The 21301-nt window shown below is 43.0% G+C and overlaps 1 protein-coding gene across 1 annotated transcript in view; it reads left to right on the plus strand.

Moving 5' to 3' along the window:
- TSPAN5 (tetraspanin 5) overlaps positions 1 to 21301 on the plus strand; it is a gene marked incomplete at both ends in the record, with an annotated part of 184088 nt that overhangs the window by 160976 nt on the left and 1811 nt on the right. The window contains 5 exons of the mRNA XM_080697447.1: positions 7644 to 7790; positions 13173 to 13343; positions 16638 to 16763; positions 16862 to 16909; positions 17013 to 17129. Of these exons, the coding sequence (XP_080553573.1) occupies positions 7644 to 7790; positions 13173 to 13343; positions 16638 to 16763; positions 16862 to 16909; positions 17013 to 17129 (609 nt within the window). The remainder of the gene's footprint in view (positions 1 to 7643; positions 7791 to 13172; positions 13344 to 16637; positions 16764 to 16861; positions 16910 to 17012; positions 17130 to 21301) is intronic.

The following is a 21301-nucleotide window of genomic DNA, read 5'->3' on the forward strand; positions in this document are numbered from 1 at the left end:
TTTTCTTCATCGTCATAATAACCTTATATAGGGTACCATTGCACAGGTGTGGACAGGGAGGCTTAGGCAGGTGAGTTTGCTTGCTCAGTATCACACACGTAGTAAGAAAAGGCACTGGAATTCAAAGCAGAGTAGTCAGACAAAAGCTAAGTGCTGGTGAAGATGTGGAGAAAAGGAAGTCCTTGGACACTGTTCCTGGAAAAGTAAACTATACAGTCATTAGGGAGAAGGGTATAGAGGTTCCTCAAAAAGTTAAAAATAGAATAACTTTATGACCCAGCTATCCCACCAAAGGACATGAAATCTGTATGTCAAACAGACATCTGTGCTCCTGAATTCATTGCAGCACTATCCACAGTAGCCAAGAAATGGCAAAGTCCAAGTGTCATCAGTGGACAGTGGACTAATAAGTAAAGGAAATGTGGTACATCTGCACAGAAATGTGGTCAGAAACGTGGTACATAGGCACAGTAGAGTATGTTCAGCCTTACATAATTTGTATCAACATTTAGACATTATGTTGTAAAATAAGCTGGGCACAGAAAAGCAAATACTTCATGATTTCACTTAAATGAGTAATCTAAAACAGAAAACTCACAGTAGTAGGAGAGAGTGGAATGGGGGATGCTTGTTCAATGGGCATTAAGTTGCAGTTAGGTAGGAATAAGTAATTCTGTTGTGCCATTTGCACAGCAGGTGACTATAGATAATGATAATGTATGGTACATTTTAAGACGGGAGATTTTGAATGTTGTCACCATAAAGAAATAATGTTTGAATAGCTATGTTTACCTTGATTTAAATACCACACAATAGCTGGGCATGGTGGCACATACTTGTAATCCCAGCATTTGGGAGGCTGAGACTGGAGAGTCACGGTTCACAGACAGCCTCAGCTACTTTGTGAGGCCCTCTGCAACTCAGTGAGACCCTGTTTGAAAATAAAGAATAAAAAATAGGGCTGGGGGTGTAGCTTAGAGGTAGAATGCCCCTGGGTTCCATCCCCAATACTGCAAAAAAAAAAAATCACACAATGTATACATGTATTGAAACATTGCATGGTATCCCATAAGTACGTGCAAATTTTGTGTTTCATGTACTAGTTTAATACAATAAATTGATAAAAGACAGCCACAGTTGCAGTGTCCTGTTGGTCTGCCCCATGTTTAGTCCTTTCTGGGTTATCCTCCTTGCTGTGTTTACAATCCCAGAGGAGATTGCCTGCCAGCTACATGGGCTTGAGCACTGTACAGGATGGTTTGTGCAGGAGGATGACTCTGAAATGCCCTTTCTGACTCACTCTGAGCAGCATATGGAAATGGCTGGAATATCAGAGTCCCCCTTCTATCCCTTCTACTGCAATGAAAACACACACTAACTTGTTACAATGATATTACCTTAGACCTGTTCCATTAGCATGCCCTATTTCTTGTTAGAACATACTTGTTCTCTGGTAAATTCTGGGAGATGCTAATACCTTGCGGATAGTAGAAATCTATTTTCACGGAACATCATTTCTTTATGGCTGCAGATTGATATGTCAAGAGCTAGTTTTCCAAAGGCTTATTTGGGGAATTGCCAATTTATTGAATGTGTTTCTTTCAACTTTTTAAATTGGCTGGCATTTATCTTGTCTTTATAGCAGTGCTATGTGTTACGGTTCATTTGTTTCTGCCTCTCCTGCCTGCTCTGGCAACATCTGTAGGTGCAGAGGCAGGAGAGCAGACCTAAGGTCTTAGGACAATATCTACAAAGCAACACACAGTTTGAATGAGAATGCTTGTGAATATGTTCATTTTTTCTTAGTCTTTGTTAATATCTTATTGATTTTATGTTTAGGAATTCTTCCTATATTCTGAATCTGTCCTCTTTTTGAGTGTATTTTTCTTGTGAACTTGATCTCTTATTCTTTTTATAGTTTTGTTTTTGTAGTACCAGGGATTGGGGATTGAATGCCCCAGGGGCATTCTACCTCTGATCTACACTCCAAGCCCTATTTTACTTCTATCTTGAAACAGGATCTCGCTGGGTTGATGAGAGTATCACTACTTGCTGAGGCTGTCCTCAAACCTGTGATCCTCCTGTCTCAGCCTCCTAAGCACCAAGACACCCAGCAGAGTTGGTCTCTTATTCTGATTCACTTTCCTTCTCAGCTGTTACTGTTCAGAATCCCACTTTCATGTCAATGAAAACAAATGGCAAAGGAAATAAGTACAGAAAATAATTGCTCTGCGTCTCACTAGTTATCCCCACTCCACTCAGACTCTGCCTCCTGGGATGGTGCTTTTTGACCAGATGCACGCAGGAGAAGGAAGATAACTTCCTGTGGAATCCGGTCAGGCTGTGTGCTTGCACCTCCAGCATCAGTGGCAGTTCTGGGTACAGAAGAAGCCAGCAAAATGATTCTATATTTTCAGTGAATTTAAATGTTAAATGTTCAAACCTAAGGACTGAAAATTCAAGTTTACATGGAACACGAGAGCTTAAACCATGTTATGTGTGTTTTGTTCACAACTTAGACAAAGCCCCTCAACGTTAGTTCCATCCTGATCTGCCAGTTTCATGGTGATGTCGAGTTGATAATGAGTTAGCATGAATGAAGAATATTTATGCCAGTTGCTGGTATTTATATCCATTGCCATGTTGGCATGAAATGTCACCCAGGCATGAAAAGTGATCATTTTGAATCCAGCATTTCCCTCCATCCCTTCTCTGCTGCCTAATCTCACAACATGTTCTTTTTCCCCAGCATTGAAGCCTGAGCTTTAGTTTTGGCCATTTGTGCGTGGGCCACATGCCCTGCACACAACACATTTGCATGGTGTACCGAAGTGTGGTTTATTCAAAACTGTTGTGCTGTGCAGGACTCTTCAGATGCAAACGAAGCCCCAAACAGGCACCCTCGAGGGTGTCACCTGAGCATCCCTTAACTCCAGTGGCGCGCAGAACTCCCGGGCAGCCTCGGGCCTCTGGACCCAGGGACTCATGATGCCGTCGGATTCTGCCTCCTTTGTTTCTTCCTAAGCACTGGCTTCCCATTTCTCACTGCAGACTGACTCCCTCCATGTGGTGAGAAACAAGACACGCTGCACCTGTCTCCAGAGTCTGGCATTTCAGTTTCAGCCGCTAGAGAGCTACCTGTTCTGAATCCCAGCATCAGGGAAGGGGTTTGAGGCTTCTCCACTCTCCCTGGGATGGTGGGCCCATGAGAGGCAGCTCTGAGGGGGCCTCTGACGGACAGAGGGGGCGGGATCCTTACAGGGAGGACGAGGTGCCATTCCCAGCAGAGGAGCATGGCGCCCACAGGTTTCCTGAAGACCGGGTGCTTGTATATTCCTGAGGATTTACCACAAATCTGAGTGCCTATTTTAAATCTCTTGGCAGTCCTAACTGTAATCCTAGTTTTTTCTTTCTTTTTTTCCTTCCAGCTTCTTGTCAACCACAAGCTTTAATTATAATTATTCTTCAGCAGGCATGTACTAGTGCTTCTAACTCATTTGTCAAATGGAGCTTAACAAAATGAAAAAGTCCAGCGAGAGGCCCTGTCTTTAGGATGCCAGAAAGCTGACCTGTCAGCTCCTTGTCGTTTTTGTAATCCAGAATCATTGCTGCCAGCATTATGTGACAGTGGACCGGTCCGCTGCCCTGCAGTAAGCTCACATTTACACACTTGGCCCGGATGAAAGAGCTGGTCTTTTGAACACTGCCCAATCCCAAGGAAAAGAGAACTGTAGCTGGACATTGATTTACACTCTGTTTCAACACTTTAGTGACCACAATTAATATATTCTTGAGAAATGCTCAGAGTAGATGGATTCTCACCACCAAAACATTAACCTTATAAGGAATTACATGTTAATTAGCTGATTTTTTTTTTTTTTTTTTTGGTGGTGGTGGTACTGGGGTTCCTGGAAGCCCTTCTACCTCCGGGCTACACTCCCAGACCTATTTTATATTTTTGAAACAGGGCCTCTTACGCCAGCGCGGCTGGCTTCGAACCTGCACGATCCTCCTGTCTCCGCCTCCCAAGCGCGGGGATTACAAGCGTGCGCTGGATTTAGTCATTGCACAATGTATATGTACTCCAAAACAAGGTAAATACATACAATTTTGTCTGTTAAAAATTTTAAGTAGGAGCCGGGTGTGGTGGCACAAGCTTGTAATCCCAGTATTTGGGAGGCTGATACAGGAGGATTGCGGTTTGAGGCCAGCCTCAGCTACCTAAGGAGGCCCTTTGCAACTCAGTGAAATCCTGTTTCAAAAAATAAAGCATAAAAAATAGAGCTGGGGGTGTAGCTCAGAGGTGGAATGCCCCAGGGTTCCATCCCCAGTGCTAAAAAAAAAAAAAAAATTAAGTAAATAAGTAAAATAAAGAATAACCTTTTTCCATCCCCCAAATAAGATTTGAATTCGTTTACAACCATTAACTACCTGGGCATATTCTGAATCCGAAAATAAAGTTCTGGAAAATAAAGTTCTGGAAAGTCTTTCCTATGCTTTGCTGAGTATTCAGTCCCCAAGTTCTTAGTCCTATCTGTCTCCAGCCCTGCCTTCTGCTGGAATTTAGAATTAAATGAGGAGAATCTGCAGTCCAGCTAGGCCCCCAAATGATTGTCGTTTCCATGGAAACTGTTGAAGGCCTCTCAATTAAAACAGCCCCTGCAGGCTAGAGAAAGTAAGTATTAAAATGAGTTTGTCTGAGAAGCCAAATTCTCATCCTCCAAATTAAACCCAGAGAGGACAAATAATCCAGGAATCTACTGATAGTGGGAATCATTTTTTTTATTTTTTATTTTTTTTGCCCTCGGAGGAGGAATTTTATCTTGATGTTCCAGACATAAGGATGTTTGTTTGCTTGCTTTGCGGAGCTGCTCAGATAATTGTCCCTGTTTCCACTGAGTTCTTTGTGTACAACCATGCATCATGGAAGAGTGTTCGGGAACAATCTGATCTTTGCTTACACTTGAGTGTGAGTCACAAATAAAAAGCCCGTAAGAAATGGATGAAATCATAGACCAGTCTTGAGTTGGAAAGAGCCTAGTGGTCCTTTAGGCCCAACTTGCCATCCACTTGGGAAATCCTTCCTAGAACCCAGCTGACAGGTTCACAGCCTCTGCTGCCTGTGAACCGAATGGGAACCCAGATTCCTAAGGGCAGCCTTCTCAACCCTTTGATGGAGGCCTGGCGGCAACAGCAGTGCCTCTTCAAGATGCAACTGCCAAGTCAGGTGTGGTGGCTCATGCCTGTAATCCCAGCACTTAGGGGCCTGAGACAGGAGGATCACAGGTTTGAGGCCAGTCTTGGCAACTTAGCGAGACCCTGTATCAAAACAAAAAAATAAAAAAGGCTGGAGGGGTAGTTCATAGATAGAAAGACCCTGAGCTCCATCCCCAGTACAAAAAAAAAAAGGATGCAGCTCCCATCTTTCTGTCACTGCCACCTCTGCTTTTCTTTTGGTGCCAAGTAAATCAGGTCTGCTTTTCCCATCATGATGTTAACTTTTCAAAATTTGAGGATATTGTCCTGTTCTCCTCCCCAAAAGCCCCCTTGGCTGAGCAGGTCCAGAACATTAAGCCTTACCCTACCCCTGTGTTGAGAGTTGAGGCTGGCTCCTCCCGGCACTGGGTCCTCGCCTGGGTTTTGTCTGATTTCTCTGGCAGGCTTTTGCTCGGCATCCTAGGAGGAGGTACAAAATTGGTTTCAGTATTTCTGTGTTTTTCTTCAGATTTTTCCTCCTGTAGTGAGTATTCCTTGGACTGAGCCACTGCTGGGTGTGTGTCCAGGGAGGGTGCGGTGCCTCCTGTTACATCACCACACAGTTGCTGGACACACCCTTCATTCATTCCCTGGGCCTCTGAGGGCCTCTCAGCCTCTTAAGTAAACTCTCAACCTTTTTGCTAGGTTCAAGATTTCCATTTTAAGTAATTTTTTTTTAAACTAGGCACTGAACCCAGAGGCATTCTACCTCCAAACTGCACCCTCACCCCTTATTTGTTTTTTGCTTTGAAACAGGATCTCAGTAGGTCGTTGAGAGTCTTGTTTAGTCCATGAAGCTGGTCTTGAACCTCTGATCTTCCTCTCTCAGCCTCCCATGTCCTGGGATTATAGGCCTGCAACACCTCACTCAGCCCATTGTCATTCTTTAGTTGACACTCCTAAAAAGAAAAACTGAAAAGCCTACCAACAACAAAAGAAATGCTCTTCTCCAAATGTTTCTGCAGCCTTCAAATGGGCTAAAGCTTAAAACACCTGAGCTCAGGTGTGGGTTAGCACCAACCAGGACATAGTGGGAAGCAAGCACATGGCCTCCATGTGGTTGGGAAAGCGCTGAAGTCGACATTCTGTTCTGGTCCAGGAAACCAAATATATTTCAGCTCATCACCAAACTGTTTTGAGTGCTGGTTTCCTCAAGTATAAAATCAGATGAACGCTTCCTGCTCTTACAGATTGTTAGGAGTGCTTCAGAACCAAATATTTAATATCAGGATTTCACAGCAAACTACCCCATGATACTCAAGGTATTTTGATTTGGGAGTTCAAAATACATTTAATAGGAAAATGAAATATTGGTGCCAACAGAAACTTAAAAATCCCAGTTTCAGAAAAGATAATAGTGACTAATCTCTATGTGAATAAATAGTAAATATATATATATATATATATATATATATATATATTACATTTTGGGGGAAATATAATTTCTAATATAGGTTTTGGGTGGTATTTGATGTCTCACACTTAAGGGAAAAAGGGTTTCAGTAAGAAATGACATTATTTGTGGAGAAATAAAATTACTCTGGTTTCTTTGGAAGTCTCGTGGTAGGAGAATAAAGGGTTGAACATAAGGGAGTAACCTTTGGTCGTTTTTAAATCCCAACTCTTAAATGAAGGTGTTAGGAAATACCTCTGACAAGCGTAGCACATCCAGCAACACAAGCCACATGATGGGCTTTGAGGATCTGAGCCTGGGAGGGTTTCCTGTGAAGCTCAAGGGTGGATTCTGAGACACGGGATCCTTTGGGAAACTCAGAGGTACTTGCGGCCAGGACTGGATGCTGTGTTAGTTTTTAAGTTTCTAGCTCTCTCCCTGTGTCCTGCAAAAGGCCAAGGACTTTGAAGCTGGCAGTTGTGTAACATCTGCAGGCCCAGAGCCTTCCCGATGCCCCTCCCTTCCTTTAAGGGTGTCAGAGGATTCTTTTCCTTATACCCGTTCTTGACTCAAGATCACTTGTATGTGGGGATGTAGATGTGAAGGCAACAGCCATGTTTTCTCCTTATAGCCTTTGATAACAATTTCTTGGGCTTATTATTTTTTGCTCTATATAGTTTTGCTGAAAACATAAACTCATTTGGATATTAAAAAAGATAGCGGCTTCCTTTCCTTTTCCCTCTCCTCCCCTCCCCTCCCCTTCCCTCCCTCCCACCCATCTTTTCTTTTCTCTTTCCTCTCCTCTCTTCTCCTCTCCTCTCCTTTCTTCTCTTCCCCAACCCCTTTTCTCAACAGTGCATGTCTCACCAACCATGCCTGATAATCAGGTGACCTCTGGAGTCTTTCTTTGGGGAGTTGCAAGCGCAATCATCCTTACCTGTTGATAAACTGACCTCACATCCTGATGCTCACGTGTGTTCTTTTCCATTTCTAGGGAGTTCTGTCCAATATCTCTTCCATCACTGATCTTGGCGGCTTCGACCCAGTGTGGCTCTTCCTGGTGGTGGGAGGAGTGATGTTCATTTTGGGATTCGCAGGGTGCATTGGAGCGCTCCGGGAGAACACCTTCCTTCTCAAGTTTGTAAGTACCACCCTCTGCTCTCAGATCAAGAGCCGCTGTCCACATGCCTTGCTAGACATACAGGTCAGACAGCGAGCTGTTACCAAAGGTGCTGCCAGCAGTGCAGCACAGGTCCAGCTTTTCTTTCAGGAGAACCCATTAAGTCCTCTCCACTCCCACTCTGGACATGCCTCCTCAGTCACATAAGTACCACCTGCCCCATACCATATACATGTATATCACAAATTTGCATTTCAGTCCCCAAAGTAGCTTTATAACTAGTAATGTGTGTGCACATATTTCTTCTTTTAAATAATTTCTCCCCCCCCCTTTTTTTGAGGGTCTGGGGATGGAACCCAGGGCCATTTGACCTCTGAGCTACACCCCCTGCCCTATTGTGTGTGTGTGTGTGTGTGTGTGTGTGTGTGTGTGTGTGTGTGTGGTACTGGGATTCCTGGAAGCCTTTCTACCTCTAGGCTACACTCCCAGACCTATTTTTTTATATTTTTATTGGGAAACAGGGTCTCTTAAGCCAGCGCGGCTGTCTTCAAACCTGCGCAATCCTCCTGTCTCCGCCTCCCAAGCGCGGGGATTACAAGTGTGCGCCACCACACCCGGCCTAGTTTTTTATTCTTTATTTTGAGACATGGTCTCACTAAGTTGTGGAGAGCCCCACTAAGTAGCTGAGGCTGTCCACGAACCGTGATCCTCCAGTCTCAGCCTCCCGAATGCTGGGATTACAAGCGCGTGCCACCATGCCTGGCAGATTTCTTCCCTTTTTTATGAACACAGTAAATAGAAAGCTGTGCAGGGAATTGGTCTTAAAAAAAAAATTAGGCCTAAGCACAGTGACTGTGGCCTGTCCAGGTTAAACTGGGTCTTAATAATATAGAGAAGCAGTAAAAGGCAAATCTCCTTTGTTCTTGGCTAGTACCAAGTTCTCCTTAATATGACTTGGATCATCTTTAGATCCTTCGTGGACTATATATTTGGTGTGATTACAGTTAGTATGAATATTTGTAGAGGAGAGATTTTCCTGGGTGCACATAAGGATTTAAAAATAAAAGGAAAGGGAGCCAGGTGTGGTAGCACGTGCTTGTAACCCCAGCATTTGGGAGGCTGAGACAGGAGGATCGTGGTTTGTGGACAGCCTCAACTACTTAGTAAGGCCCTTTGCCACTCAGTGAGACCTTGTTTCAAAATAAAGAATAAGGCCGGGCATGGTGGCGCATGCCTGTAATCCCTGGACTTGGGAGGCTGAGACAGGAGGATCACACAGGTTCGAAGCCAGCCTCAGCTACTTAGTGAGGCTCTCAGCAACTTAGTGAGACCTTGTTTCTAAATAAAATATAAAATAGGTCTGGGAGTGTAACCCAGAGGTAGAAAGCCCCTGAGTTCCACCCCCAGTACCACAAAAAAATAATAATAATAATAATATAAAAGGAAAGGAAGAAAAGTGAAAGCTTTTCCTTTGGAGATTCCTGCCACAGGAGAACAAACAGCAGGTACTCACATCTAAAGTGGGCTTGATCGGTTTAGCCAAGGGCCAGCCAAGTGAGCCGAGCCCGTGGGTATGGAGCTTGGCATTCTGAAGGGTCCTTTGTCCAAAGCAACCACTTCCATCTCCAACAAGAGGAAAAGGATCAAAAAGTGGCCTTTCCTATGCCAAGTGAAGATGGTATGGATTTCTAGAGAACTGTTTTTGTATATCACCTGTCACTAGAATCATTTCCAACCCTTATTGACACAGCATCACCCAGGGTTATTTTCATTTCAAACCAGAGAACACCCTAGAACTTAACTGCCACGCAGCAGGTGACTCTCTTCCCCACGTTTCTCCTGCATTGTCCGTTTACATCCTTTCTTGACTGTCCCTAAGAGGAGGGGAGTCACTGTGCCCCACCCAGTGAGCAGTTCGAATTTTGGCAGCTCTAGCTCAGGGAAGGTCGGGAGGCTTGTTATCCTGAAAATTCCTGTGACTTGTGCTAAGAGAAAACCTCAAGGTACTTGGTCTTAGTGATAATTTAATAAGCAGCTGGTTCTCTGTTCTCTGTGCATATGACTACAGTGGGAGTAACTAGTGTCCAAAGATGCTGCCTTATGTCCAGATTCTTATTTATTTATTTATTTATTTATTTATTTATTTATTTATTTTTGGTGGTACTGGGGTTCCTGGAAACCCTCTACCTCCGGGCTACACTCCCAGACCTATTTTTTTATAGCACGGGGATTACAAGCATGTGCCACCACACCTAGCCAGATTCATCCTTTTACACGTACACCAATACACACACACACACACACACACACACACACACACACACACATTCTTCACCTTGTCATAGATGTGTAGGGTCTCCTAAAGGGTGTTGCCTGATGTCGACCTGCCAGCCTCCCAGCGTTCTTGGCTGAGGCTTACCTGGTTTAGTTGTTTCTGGAGCCTGTTTGGGCCCCACCACATCTGTTGCCACTATTTTATCAGTGTAAGCTTCTGTGCTCTAAAATATGGGCTCCCCTTTAATGTGATTTACTTGAAAATAGAGTTTCATTTATGATAGTAGTTCCCTTACAAAGTCCAATGCTGGAAATGAAGGAATCTCATTGTTTCGTGGCTTTTGTAAGTCCTAGAGAGTATTTTAAATGCCCTCTCACTGTGTTCAGATATAATACTCATTGGAGAGAAACTATGAGATAAGTAGGAAGCAAAATGTCACCATGCCTTCAGACAGCCTCAAAGATTTGATGTGCCAGACATAGTGGTGCACACTTGTAATCCCAGTGCATGGGAGGCTCAGACTGGAAGATTGCAGGTTTGAGGCCAGTCTCAGCAACTTAGGGAAACCTTGTCTAAAAAAAAATAACTGAGGGTATAGCTCAGAGGTAGAATGCCCCTGGGTCCCATCCCCAGACCAAAAAAAAAAAGAAAAAAATTAAAATGAAACAAAATAGCTGGGCGTGGTGGCGCATGCTTGTAATCCCTGCACTTGGGAGGCAGAGACAGGCGGATGGAGCAGGTTTGAAGCCAGCCACGTTGGCTTAAGAGACCCTGTTTCCAAAAATAAAAAAAGTATAAAATAGGTCTATGAGTGTAGCCCGGAGGTAGAAGGGCTTCCAGGAACCCCAGTACCACCAAAAATAGAAAAATTAAAAAATAAAATAAAATAAAAAAGAAAACTCTGGTGCCATAGGCTAGAAGGATTGAGGAGGGAGAGCCAGGAGCTGAGGACTGAGAAGCAGAAGCAGAGCTTCTGAGTTGATCAGCTGAGGCCCCAGGATGAAGCTGGAGAGCTGGCTTTTGCACCTTTGGAAATAGGGCAAGTTAGCTCGCAGGGCCTGGGGCATGTCGGTTTCTGCCAAATATTTGAACAGAATTGAACTTGGACTCAATATTTGATATGTATATTATGTAACATGAGAAAATGTACCTGGGGAACATGAACTTACTTAACCTTTCCAGAGATGAGAACACACAGATTCTAATTAGAATCTTTGTGACTTCTGTCGTGCTGGTCTGTGTGTGTGTGCACACAAGCTAGCTATGATCTTATCATTTCTGTAGTGGGCGAACCGTCATATTTACTTGTACCCAGGAAAAGAAAAGGAATGTTAAAAGACATAGCATTGAGCCCAAAGTGGTGTGTCTGTTTTCTTCTAGATTACAAAAAGCTTAATTTAGCCAGGCGTGGTGGTGCACGCTTGTAATCCCCACGCTTGGGAGGCGGAGACAGGAGGATCGCGCAGGTTTGAAGCCAGCCGCTCTGGCTTAAGAGACCCTGTTTCCAAATAAAAAATATAAAAATAGGTCTGAGAGTGTAGCCCGGAGATAGAATGGCTCCATCCCCAGTACCACCACCACCAAAAAAAAAAAAAAAACCTAATTTTAAATTATTGGTACTCCTGATAATTAAGATTTTTTAAAGTTTTATTTCCAGTGAATCAAGGACAAGTAACTAGAAATTCTCTGGGAACCTGAGTTGGAGGATGTAATATTGGGGTGTTAACCTTGGGGTCCTAGATGGTGCCAGACACTGGCTTCCAGGTGTAGCCCTCTTCCCATGTACCTTCTCACAGAGCAGCACCAGGCCCCTAGATAAACATTGCCCACTACAGTGACCCTAGGTCACTCAAGACGTGAGGTTCTCATCCTTGCTTCTGCAAAGCCCGCCTTATCACGGAGCCCGACCCATCATGGGCCATTTAGTAGACGTTTGCTGAATGAATAGATGTCTTTTTTTTCTTTTCATACGTAACTGTCATTTCCTTTGTACCCCTCCCCCAGTGTATTTTCCTCTTGGCTGGCTGCTTGCTGCAGCAGAAACCACAGCCTGCTGGGCCCACTCTGCCTCCTGAGATGCTCCCTGTGCTGCAGGACCTCTGCCCTGCAGGCGTGGCCCAGTGTCACCTCCACCCTCCTCACCAGAAGCCTTTGCCCGCGGTGTGCCCTCAGGTTCCTCACAGCCCCACTTCTCATAATTCACTTTAACAAAACAGTTTGAGAAGGACAAGGATGTGTGAGCGCATGAAGGTGGAAAGAACCAACCGTGGGCGCGGGCACAAGCAGGAAGTCAGTACCTGATGAAGAGGAGGCCCTCTGAGGGGTCTGGATGGAAGAGAAATTTCTCCAGAGTTCTTAGCAATCACCACATTGCCTTTTGGTCTCCAGCCCCAAACTCAGGTTATCTACATGAGGCAGAAGTCTCCTTTTGACTGCATTTTGATGGCATTTGAAATGTTTCCTGAACTTGGTGCTTCCTGAAAAAAGCCAAGCAGAGCCACCATTCCTGAGAAAGCCCTGTTACCCAGGTGTTTTGTTTTAGTTTCATACTTAGGAAATTATTTTCATGTCCCATTCACTCCCCCACTTCCTCTTTGACCTCTTCAGAAATGAAGAGATCTGTTATTTTAGCAGGTGCAGAGGAGAATTAAATCCATAAAAAGGATATATTGCATAGGGAATCAAGGCCACGGTGCCGATGACAGGTGGTCATAAAATATTGGAATAATCTATCTTTCGAGTTAGGAAAAAAATAACTTACCAGAGGTAGGGACAGGTTATTGTTCAAATGTCTGGCAGAACATTAATCACAAGAAATTCATTAGGCCTTAATGTGGTTCTAATGAGAAATTCCTGTTATTCATGTTTGCTTATGGGCTTTGTTGGTTAATTACCAGATGGAACACCAGAGACTCTAAAATGTGATTATGATGTGATTTTTAATTTTTAAAAATCCTTTCTTGGAGTATAATATTCTATTAACAAATCTGAAGAAACGGAAGATTATTTGCTTTGGAGATGTGTAACAGTTGACTGTAATTACAAACCTTTGTAGAGAGAAGCTATTTAACTACATGTGATCAAACAACCCTTGAAACTGTTCTCTGTGTCTGTGTCTTTTGTCTTAGTTTTCTGTGTTCCTGGGAATTATTTTCTTCCTGGAGCTCACTGCTGGGGTTTTGGCATTTGTTTTCAAAGACTGGATCAAAGACCAGCTGTATTTCTTTATAAACAACAACATCAGAGCGTACAGGGATGACATTGATTTGCAAAACCTCATAGACTTCACCCAGGAATACGTAAGTTTAAATTTGGTTTATTTTCAAGTCAAAATTATTCTTAAAAGGATAACCCCCATACCATTCTTTTAGCTTCTGCATTTCTGCCAGCTGGAAACTACCTCTAACTTTCCTGCATATTTTTTATTGTTTTCCTATATTATTTTCTTACTTGCTCTATGGCTTAAAGGATTTGTATCCAAACTGGTAAATATTCTATTTTCACTTGTTTCAATTTCTGTTAAATTAGAGGAACAAAGAAGAAAACTTAAGCAAAAAGGTTATAATCATACTAGTCCTTGCCTGTCAGCCTTTGATGGACATTGCTTTGCTACTGGCTTAAAGTTTTATTTGGTTTTTAAATATAGATTCTTGTCCCTTGTCCCCTTTTGGTAACTGTACCTCACAGCATATTTGTCAACAAAAATTTTAAAGTATTCCTGTCCAAATATTAATATAACCTGTGCATTTAAAGCCATGACTTTAGAAACTCCTAGGCCCTAGGCTTCTAATAAGTAGAAAATATATAGTTCTACCCACCTCTTAGGTGTCTGAACTTGACTATATGTATAGCAGATGCCCTAGTTCAAAATACAAAATGGTATAAACCAGGGGCCAAGAGACCAAGGCTGCAGTGACCTTGGGCTAGCAAACCTGATCTAGTTCTCCAACAGTAAAATGGAAATGATAATAGTCACTGTCTACCTCTAATATTTTAATGAAATGGACATGGTTTCACATTAGCCATGACATATAATTGCCCTACAAACCAGCAAGTCTTTATGTGCTTGCAGTTAAAAATTGGATAAGCTGCCAGGCACAGTGGTGCACACCTGTAATCCTAGTACTTGAAGGCTGAGACTGGAGGATTGCAGGTTCCAGGCCAGCCTCAGCAACTTACCGAGGCCCTCAGCCTCACTATTGAGAACCTGTTTCAAAACTAAAAATAAAAAATAAGGGGCTTGTAATCCCCGCGCTTGGGAGGTGGAAACAGGAGGATCGTGCAGGTTCGAAGCCAGCCTCTCTGGCTTAAGAGACCCTGTTTCCAAATTTAAAAAAATATATAAAAATGGGTCTGGGAGTGTAGCCTGGAGGTAGAAGGGTTTCCAGGAAGCCCAGTACTAAAATAAAATAAGGTCTGGGGGTATAGCTCAGAGGGAGAACACCCCTGAGTTCAAACCCTAGTTCCTCCCCCGCCCCACCTATAATACACACATTGGGTAAGCTGAACAGACTTAGCAGTGTCCATGACATTAAAGTATACAGCAGTACCAGATAGGGACAGAGCCTAAGGACCCATTGGAGAACTTTCCAGAACGTGCTGGGGCCATCCTTGACAAGGGAGGGCATGGCTGTGTGAGCGCTGTATAGAGGGAAGCGGTTCTTGCTTGTGAGGCTCCCAGCGCTGCGCGGGTTGGGTAGGTTTTGCTTTGTTCAGCAGCAGCAGCAGCAGCAGCAGCAGCAGCAGCAGCAGCAGCAGCAGCAGCAGTTGTCTGGAGTATGCTGTCCCTCAGCTGGGAAACTGAGCCCATTTCATCTCCTCAGCAGCTGGCCCTGTTCTGTTGAGTCACAATGGATGTGAGCTCACACCTTGCCAGGCATTTTTCCTGACTAACTTGCATGACAAATCTGATGGGCCATCCTCGAGATGCACCGCCCAAGCCCTCACAGGACCAGATGAGTTGGAAGGACACGCGTGCACAACCTCTCCTGGAATGCCGTCTGCTCTGTCCAGAAATACTGTTGTTTCATGTGATTTTATTCTTCTGTTGCGCAGTTCAGTATTTTGAAGTAGTTGTTGAAGCCCGGAAATGGCCAAGGCTTGGTCTTTATTTAACTCAGAGAAGTAGAAATAGTCTAGCCTGGCAGGGAAAGGAGGAGCTTATGGAATGGCACTTGAATCAGGCAACATTTAAGACACACCAAATTTAATGGTTTGTTTTCTTATATTTTAATTAGGTAACTAACTTTTTAAAGTTGAAAATGTAAACACATGTTCTTATTTTTTTTAAAGTTAGTAGATATAAATGCAATGAAGAGTAACCTTCTAAGACTTTTAGGGTTGTGTTCAGTATGTTTTTTCCTTCCTTCCTTCTTTTCTTTTCTTTCTTTTCCAGTGACAGAGATGAGCCCAGGGTTTTGGAAGTGCTAGGCAAGTGCTCGGTCACTGAGCTACATCCCAGCCATGATGTTCACTATCTTGATTGTATTGATAGTTTCACAGTGCTACACATATGTTACACATATGTCAGAGCTTATCAAATTATATGATTATTATTATAAGATGTCCTAATACTTGGGCAGCTAAGACAAGAGGATCAAAGGTTTGAGACCAGCCTCAGTAATTTTAAAGAGACCCTGTTTCAAAATAAAAAATAGGAAAGGCTAGGGGTGTAGGTCAGGGAAAGGATACTCCTGAGTTCAATCACTAGTACCAAAAATTAAGATAAAATTTTCAGTTTATTGTTTGTCAGTAATAAAACTGTCTTTAAAAAATTAAAGAACTGGACAGGGTAGAGCAGGACTATAATCCCAGTACTTGGTAGTCTGAGACAGGAGGATGTTAAGGTCAATGACAACCTCAGAAATTTAGTGAGACTCTTAGCAACCTAGTGAGTCCTTGTTTCAAAACAAAAAATAAGCCAGGCGTGGTGGCGCACTCTTGTAATCCCAGCGCGCTTGGGAGGCTGAGACAGAAGGATCGCACAGGTTCATAGCCAGCCTCAGCTACTTAGTGAGGCTCTCAGCAACTTAATGAGACACTGTTTCCAAGCAAAACATAAAATAGTTCTGGGAGTGTAGCCCAGAGGTAGAAAGCCCCTGGGTTCCACCCCTAGTACCACAAAAAAGAAAGAAAAAAAAGGTGGGGGTATATGTATCTCAGAGGTAGAATGTCCCCAGTACGAAGGAAGGAAGGAAGGAAGCCAATTAAAGTATAGAGATCGTATCTTTTAGCCCAGCCACGTCCACAGTTGCCTCCTTCAGACACTACCATGTCGTCATTGTCATGTTTGTCTTTCTAGAATGTTCCTCAGCCAAGCCTCTCGTTCTGAGCCCTTGCTGTAGAGCAGTCTCCCTCTCCACTAACACCCTGGGTCTCATCGATCCTTTAAATTGCATACCAGTGCAACTTTACAAACCTTCAGCCTTAATTACTTTTACAGGTGGCATTTAAGTTCATTTTGGCTTAAAAATAACTTCTGAGACAGAAGAGCAGGTTGGAGCTGGTAGATGCCGGGTGTCATTCTGGGGTGCGCGTAGGTGCCTGGTTACCTCTAAAGTCGAGATGTTCTAACTCTCTCCTGTTTGCTCTAGTGGCAGTGCTGTGGGGCTTTTGGAGCTGATGATTGGAACCTAAATATTTACTTCAATTGCACAGATTCCAATGCAAGTCGAGAGCGATGCGGCGTGCCATTTTCCTGCTGCACTAAAGACCCCGCGGTAGGTAAAGGTCCCGAACACTGGCCCACTCTGCGCATGCGCTAAGTGTATGTTGGGGAACTGAATACATTTCACTTTTCTCTTCTTTTCTTTACCAGGAAGATGTCATCAACACTCAGTGTGGCTATGATGCCAGGCAAAAACCAGTAAGTGGACTCACCTTGCCCCTTAGCACGAGGGTGTTGGAGGAGTTTTGCATGTGCGCAGTGCTGGATCAGTGACACTCTCCTCTCCTCTCCCCTTGTGAAGGAAGTCGACCAGCAGATTGTAATCTACACAAAAGGCTGTGTGCCCCAATTTGAGAAGTGGCTGCAGGACAATTTAACCATCGTGGCTGGTATTTTCATAGGTATTGCATTGCTGCAGGTAAGACAAGGGTCCTTCAAGGAAGCCACAGAGACACAGTGCCCAGGAGCGCCCTCACCAGGGCAGGAGCTCTGCATAGTCACGTGAATGTTGTTTTTAAGACATATTGGAGATGCCAGACATGGTGACACACGCTCGTAACCCCAGTACTTGGGAGTCTTAGACAGGAGGATCACAGTTTTTGAGAGCAGTCTTGTCAACTTAGCAAGACTTTGTTTCAACATAAAAAATAAAAAAGGGCTGGGGTATAGCTTAGAGATAGAATGCCCCGGGGTTGAATCTTTAGTAACACACACACACACACACACACACACACACACACACACACACACACACATTGGAGGACTGGGCAACATTTGGTTTGCATTAGAATAAAGATCTGACTTTAGATCATGAAATACTGTAGGGAAACTTCTTTCCTTTTCAGAATGGAGAAATTGAGTCACTAGTTGCCTGCTGATACTGCAGAGATTCCGTGGCTCAGTACTACTGCCTTGTGACAGCTGGTGCAGACAGTAGGTCTCTGCGACAAGCCTGTGGCTTGGGGAAGTTTCCAAGGGTGGTGCCCCTTTTGCTGTCTGGTTCAGCTTGCTGAAGTGCCAGCGAGGGAAGAGGCACCCACTTTTCCTCCTTGGCGGTCTCAAGAGCTGGACTCTTTGTTTTGCCAATGTGATACTTCTTTGGTGGTTCACACATGTGGCACATAGTTGAAAGAAATTAGAGAAGTACTAAATATTGGAAAGGCATCCTTTCTTCGCAGATTGCAGGATTTAATATTATTAAAGTGGCAAAACTCCTCAAACTGATCTATAAATTCAGTGCAATTCCTATCATAATTTTAAATGCCTTTTTTTTTGTTAATAATGGGAAAGCTGAACCTACAATTCATGTCGAGATGCAAGGGACCAGAATAGACAAAATTGAAAAAGATCAACATTGAAGAAGTCATACTTCTCAATTCAAAACTCACTACAGAGCTACAGTAATCATGACTGTGTACTCTTAATAAAGTTAGCCGTTATAAAGCAATGGAATAGATTAGAAAGCCCAGAAACCATCATATGTGTCTGCGGTTGGTAGATTCTTGGTAAGGGAACCAAAACCATTCAATGGGGAAAAACAGTCTTTCAACAAATGGTGCTAGAAATACTGAATATTTATAGGTACAAGAGCAAATTTAGACTGCTACCTTGTGTCATATATAGATGATAAAGTAGATTAAAGACCTAAATATAGTGAAGCCTAGTGGGATGTGCCTGCAGTCCCAGCCTTTTTCGAGGCTGAGATGGGAGGATCACTAGAGCCCAGGAGCTCAAGACCAGCCTGGGTAACATAGTGATATTTCTCTCAGAAAAGCAAAGCAAAGGAGAGCCCTAAATATAAGAGATAAAGCTGTGAAACTGAATAAAAAAAACCATAGGTGTAAGTCTTTGTGATTTTTGGATTATATGTTATTTCCTTAAAAGTGGGCAAAAATACAAGCAATCAAAGAAAATACAGATAAATGGACCTCGTCAAAATTAAATACACCCATGCTAAAAATGATACTATCAAATGCCGGGGTCCAGCCCTAGCAAGAGTCGAGGTTCGTGTGCTGGTGAGAGGAGAGTCGAGGTCGTGAGAGAGAAGACACACGAGACCAGATGGCAGCTTCTCGAACTTTATGCTGATGGAAGCTTCTCCAGCTTCTCTCTTACTTTTCTCCTTACTTCTTTCTTACTTCTTTCCTACTACTCTCTTCTCTTCTTACTATGTTCTTACTACTACCTTTCAGGATTTTTTTACAATCTTTATAGTCATGCAAACAGGAACTTCAAGGACAGGAAAAGTCTGTAACAGACTTCAGGGCAGGGTGCCAGACATTTAAATAATCATAGAAAGTATACTTTGTCTCATCACAAGGCCAGCTTGAACTTAATCTTATATATTGGCCCAAATTAAGATCAGTTTGAACTTAATCTTTGGCCCAAACTTTATCCTTGGGAAAAAATCTTTGCTGCCTGAGTCTCTCACAAGCCGCTGCCCATCAATTTTAGTTATAATGCTTATACATAAAATTTCCAATTATACATATTGATCCAAATAATCCTAAAATAATTTTTTGAAGAAAGGAATGCAAGACATACTTCATGGGGAATCTACGCCTTTGCAGGTCCCCTGATCGAGCTTTCTCAAGATCTGCATGAGATGCTGTAGCATTCCCCCCTTTATTGTTTTTTAATTTGAGAATTTCTACTTCAGTTGTCAAGGCTCTTTTTTGTTCGGGTGGCGAGGTGGATTAGGACCAGAAAACATAAGCAAAGAAGGATGATTACTATGCAAAACATTCCCAAAGAAGCTGCATAACTCCACCAAAAACGCACATTCAAAATTGACTGAAATTTAGATACAAATTGAGAAGCTAGATCAGCAGTTGAACCAACATCTAAATGGGCTTTACCATGATTGGCTTAGAAGACCTATAGCATTAGCTGTTCATGGGGGATTACAGGCAAGGAAAATTGAGGGAGGAAAAGGAGATACTGATGCTGAGGTAACTGGTTTGGGGAGTCTTACATTTAGTCCATAATAATTACCCATGGTCCCTTCTGAGTTTTAGTTTGAGCAGGTTATGGTTGTGCCTGGTGATTTTCCACTGATGTCTTTCTGGTGTGTCTTAGAGGCTTCTGCGTGGTGGTCCTTTGCGTGGTGTTTCTACTGGGTTGCTGAACTGGTCTGCTGCCCACACATGGGTGTGGTGTATTCAAGCTGCTATGCCCCACCTTGAGGGCTCTGGGGGTAGTCAGGAACATTATGCAGGGTCTTTCCACTGGGGTTTGAGTGTCTCTTGCTGGTACCATCGGACAAAGCTGGAGAAGCTTCCATCAGAATAAAGTTCAAGAAGCTACCATCTGGTCTTGTGTGTCAGTGTCTTCTCTCTCACAACCTCGACTCTCCTCTCACCAGCACACGAACCTCGACTCTTGCTAGGGCTGGACCCCGGCAATCAAAGTTTTTAAAAAATTCCCTGTTTGTAATTCTAATACTTGGAAGGCTGGAACAGGAGGATTGTAAGTTTAAGACCAGTCTCAGCAACTTAAACTCTCAACAACCTTGTGAGACCCGGTTTTAAAACAAAAAAATAAAAATCAGAAAGCACTGGGGGTAGGTCTGGGAAGTAGAAAAAAAAAGTACCACAAAAAGAAGTAAAAAAAAAAAAAAGATAATATGGAAGGAAATATTTGCAAATCATATTAAAAGTGTCTAACATCAGTCGGATGTGATGGTGCATACCTGTAATGCCAGTACTTGCTGAGACAGAAGGATCTCAGGTTCAGAACTAGCCTCCACAACTTAGTGAGGCCTTCAGCAACTCAGAGAGACCTTATCTCAAAAAAGAAAAGAAAAGAAAAAGAAAATAAGGCTGGAGATGTAGCTCAGTGGTAGAATGCCCCTGAGTTCAATCCACAGTACCAAAAGAGTGTCTTAACATCTAGAATATATAAAAATATTTACAATACAATAATAAGACAAACCCAATTTGAATATAGACAAAGGTTCTCAGTAGACATTTCTCTAAAGAATATTTAAAAAATGGCTAATGTGCACCTGAAAAGATCTCAACATCATTAGGGATTAGAAAATGCAAATCAAAACTCTGAGATACCACTTCACACTCAATAGGCTGTCATTTAAAAAAAAAAAAAAGCGCAGGACGTGGTGGCCCACGCTTTTAATCCCCGCGCTTGGGAGGTGGAGACAGGAGGATTGGGCCGGTTAGAAGTCAGTCACGCTGGCTTAAGAGACCCTGTTTCCAAATAAAAAAATATAAAACAGGTCTGGGAGTATAGCCCGGAGGTAGAAGGGTTTCCAGGAACCCCAGTACCATCAAGAAAAACAAAACAAAACAAAAAGAGCCAGCAATATCAAGTGTTGGTGAAGATGAGGAGAAACTGAACTAAAACTTGGTGCAGCCTCTTTGGAACCCAATTCAGCAGCTCCTCTAAACTTAAACATAGAATTACTGTTGGCCTAGGAACTCTCCTGGGAATGTACCCAAAAGGATTGAAAAAATATATTTACCAAAAATATAAATACACAGATGTTCATAGCAGCATTATTTACAATAGCCCAAACAATCAGAATAATGCAAATATCCATCAACTGAGAGTAAACAACATGTGGTATATACT

Source organism: Muscardinus avellanarius, assembly GCF_963383645.1.
Source record: "Muscardinus avellanarius genome assembly, chromosome: 6".
In the NCBI taxonomy this organism is placed as follows: domain Eukaryota; kingdom Metazoa; phylum Chordata; class Mammalia; order Rodentia; family Gliridae; genus Muscardinus; species Muscardinus avellanarius.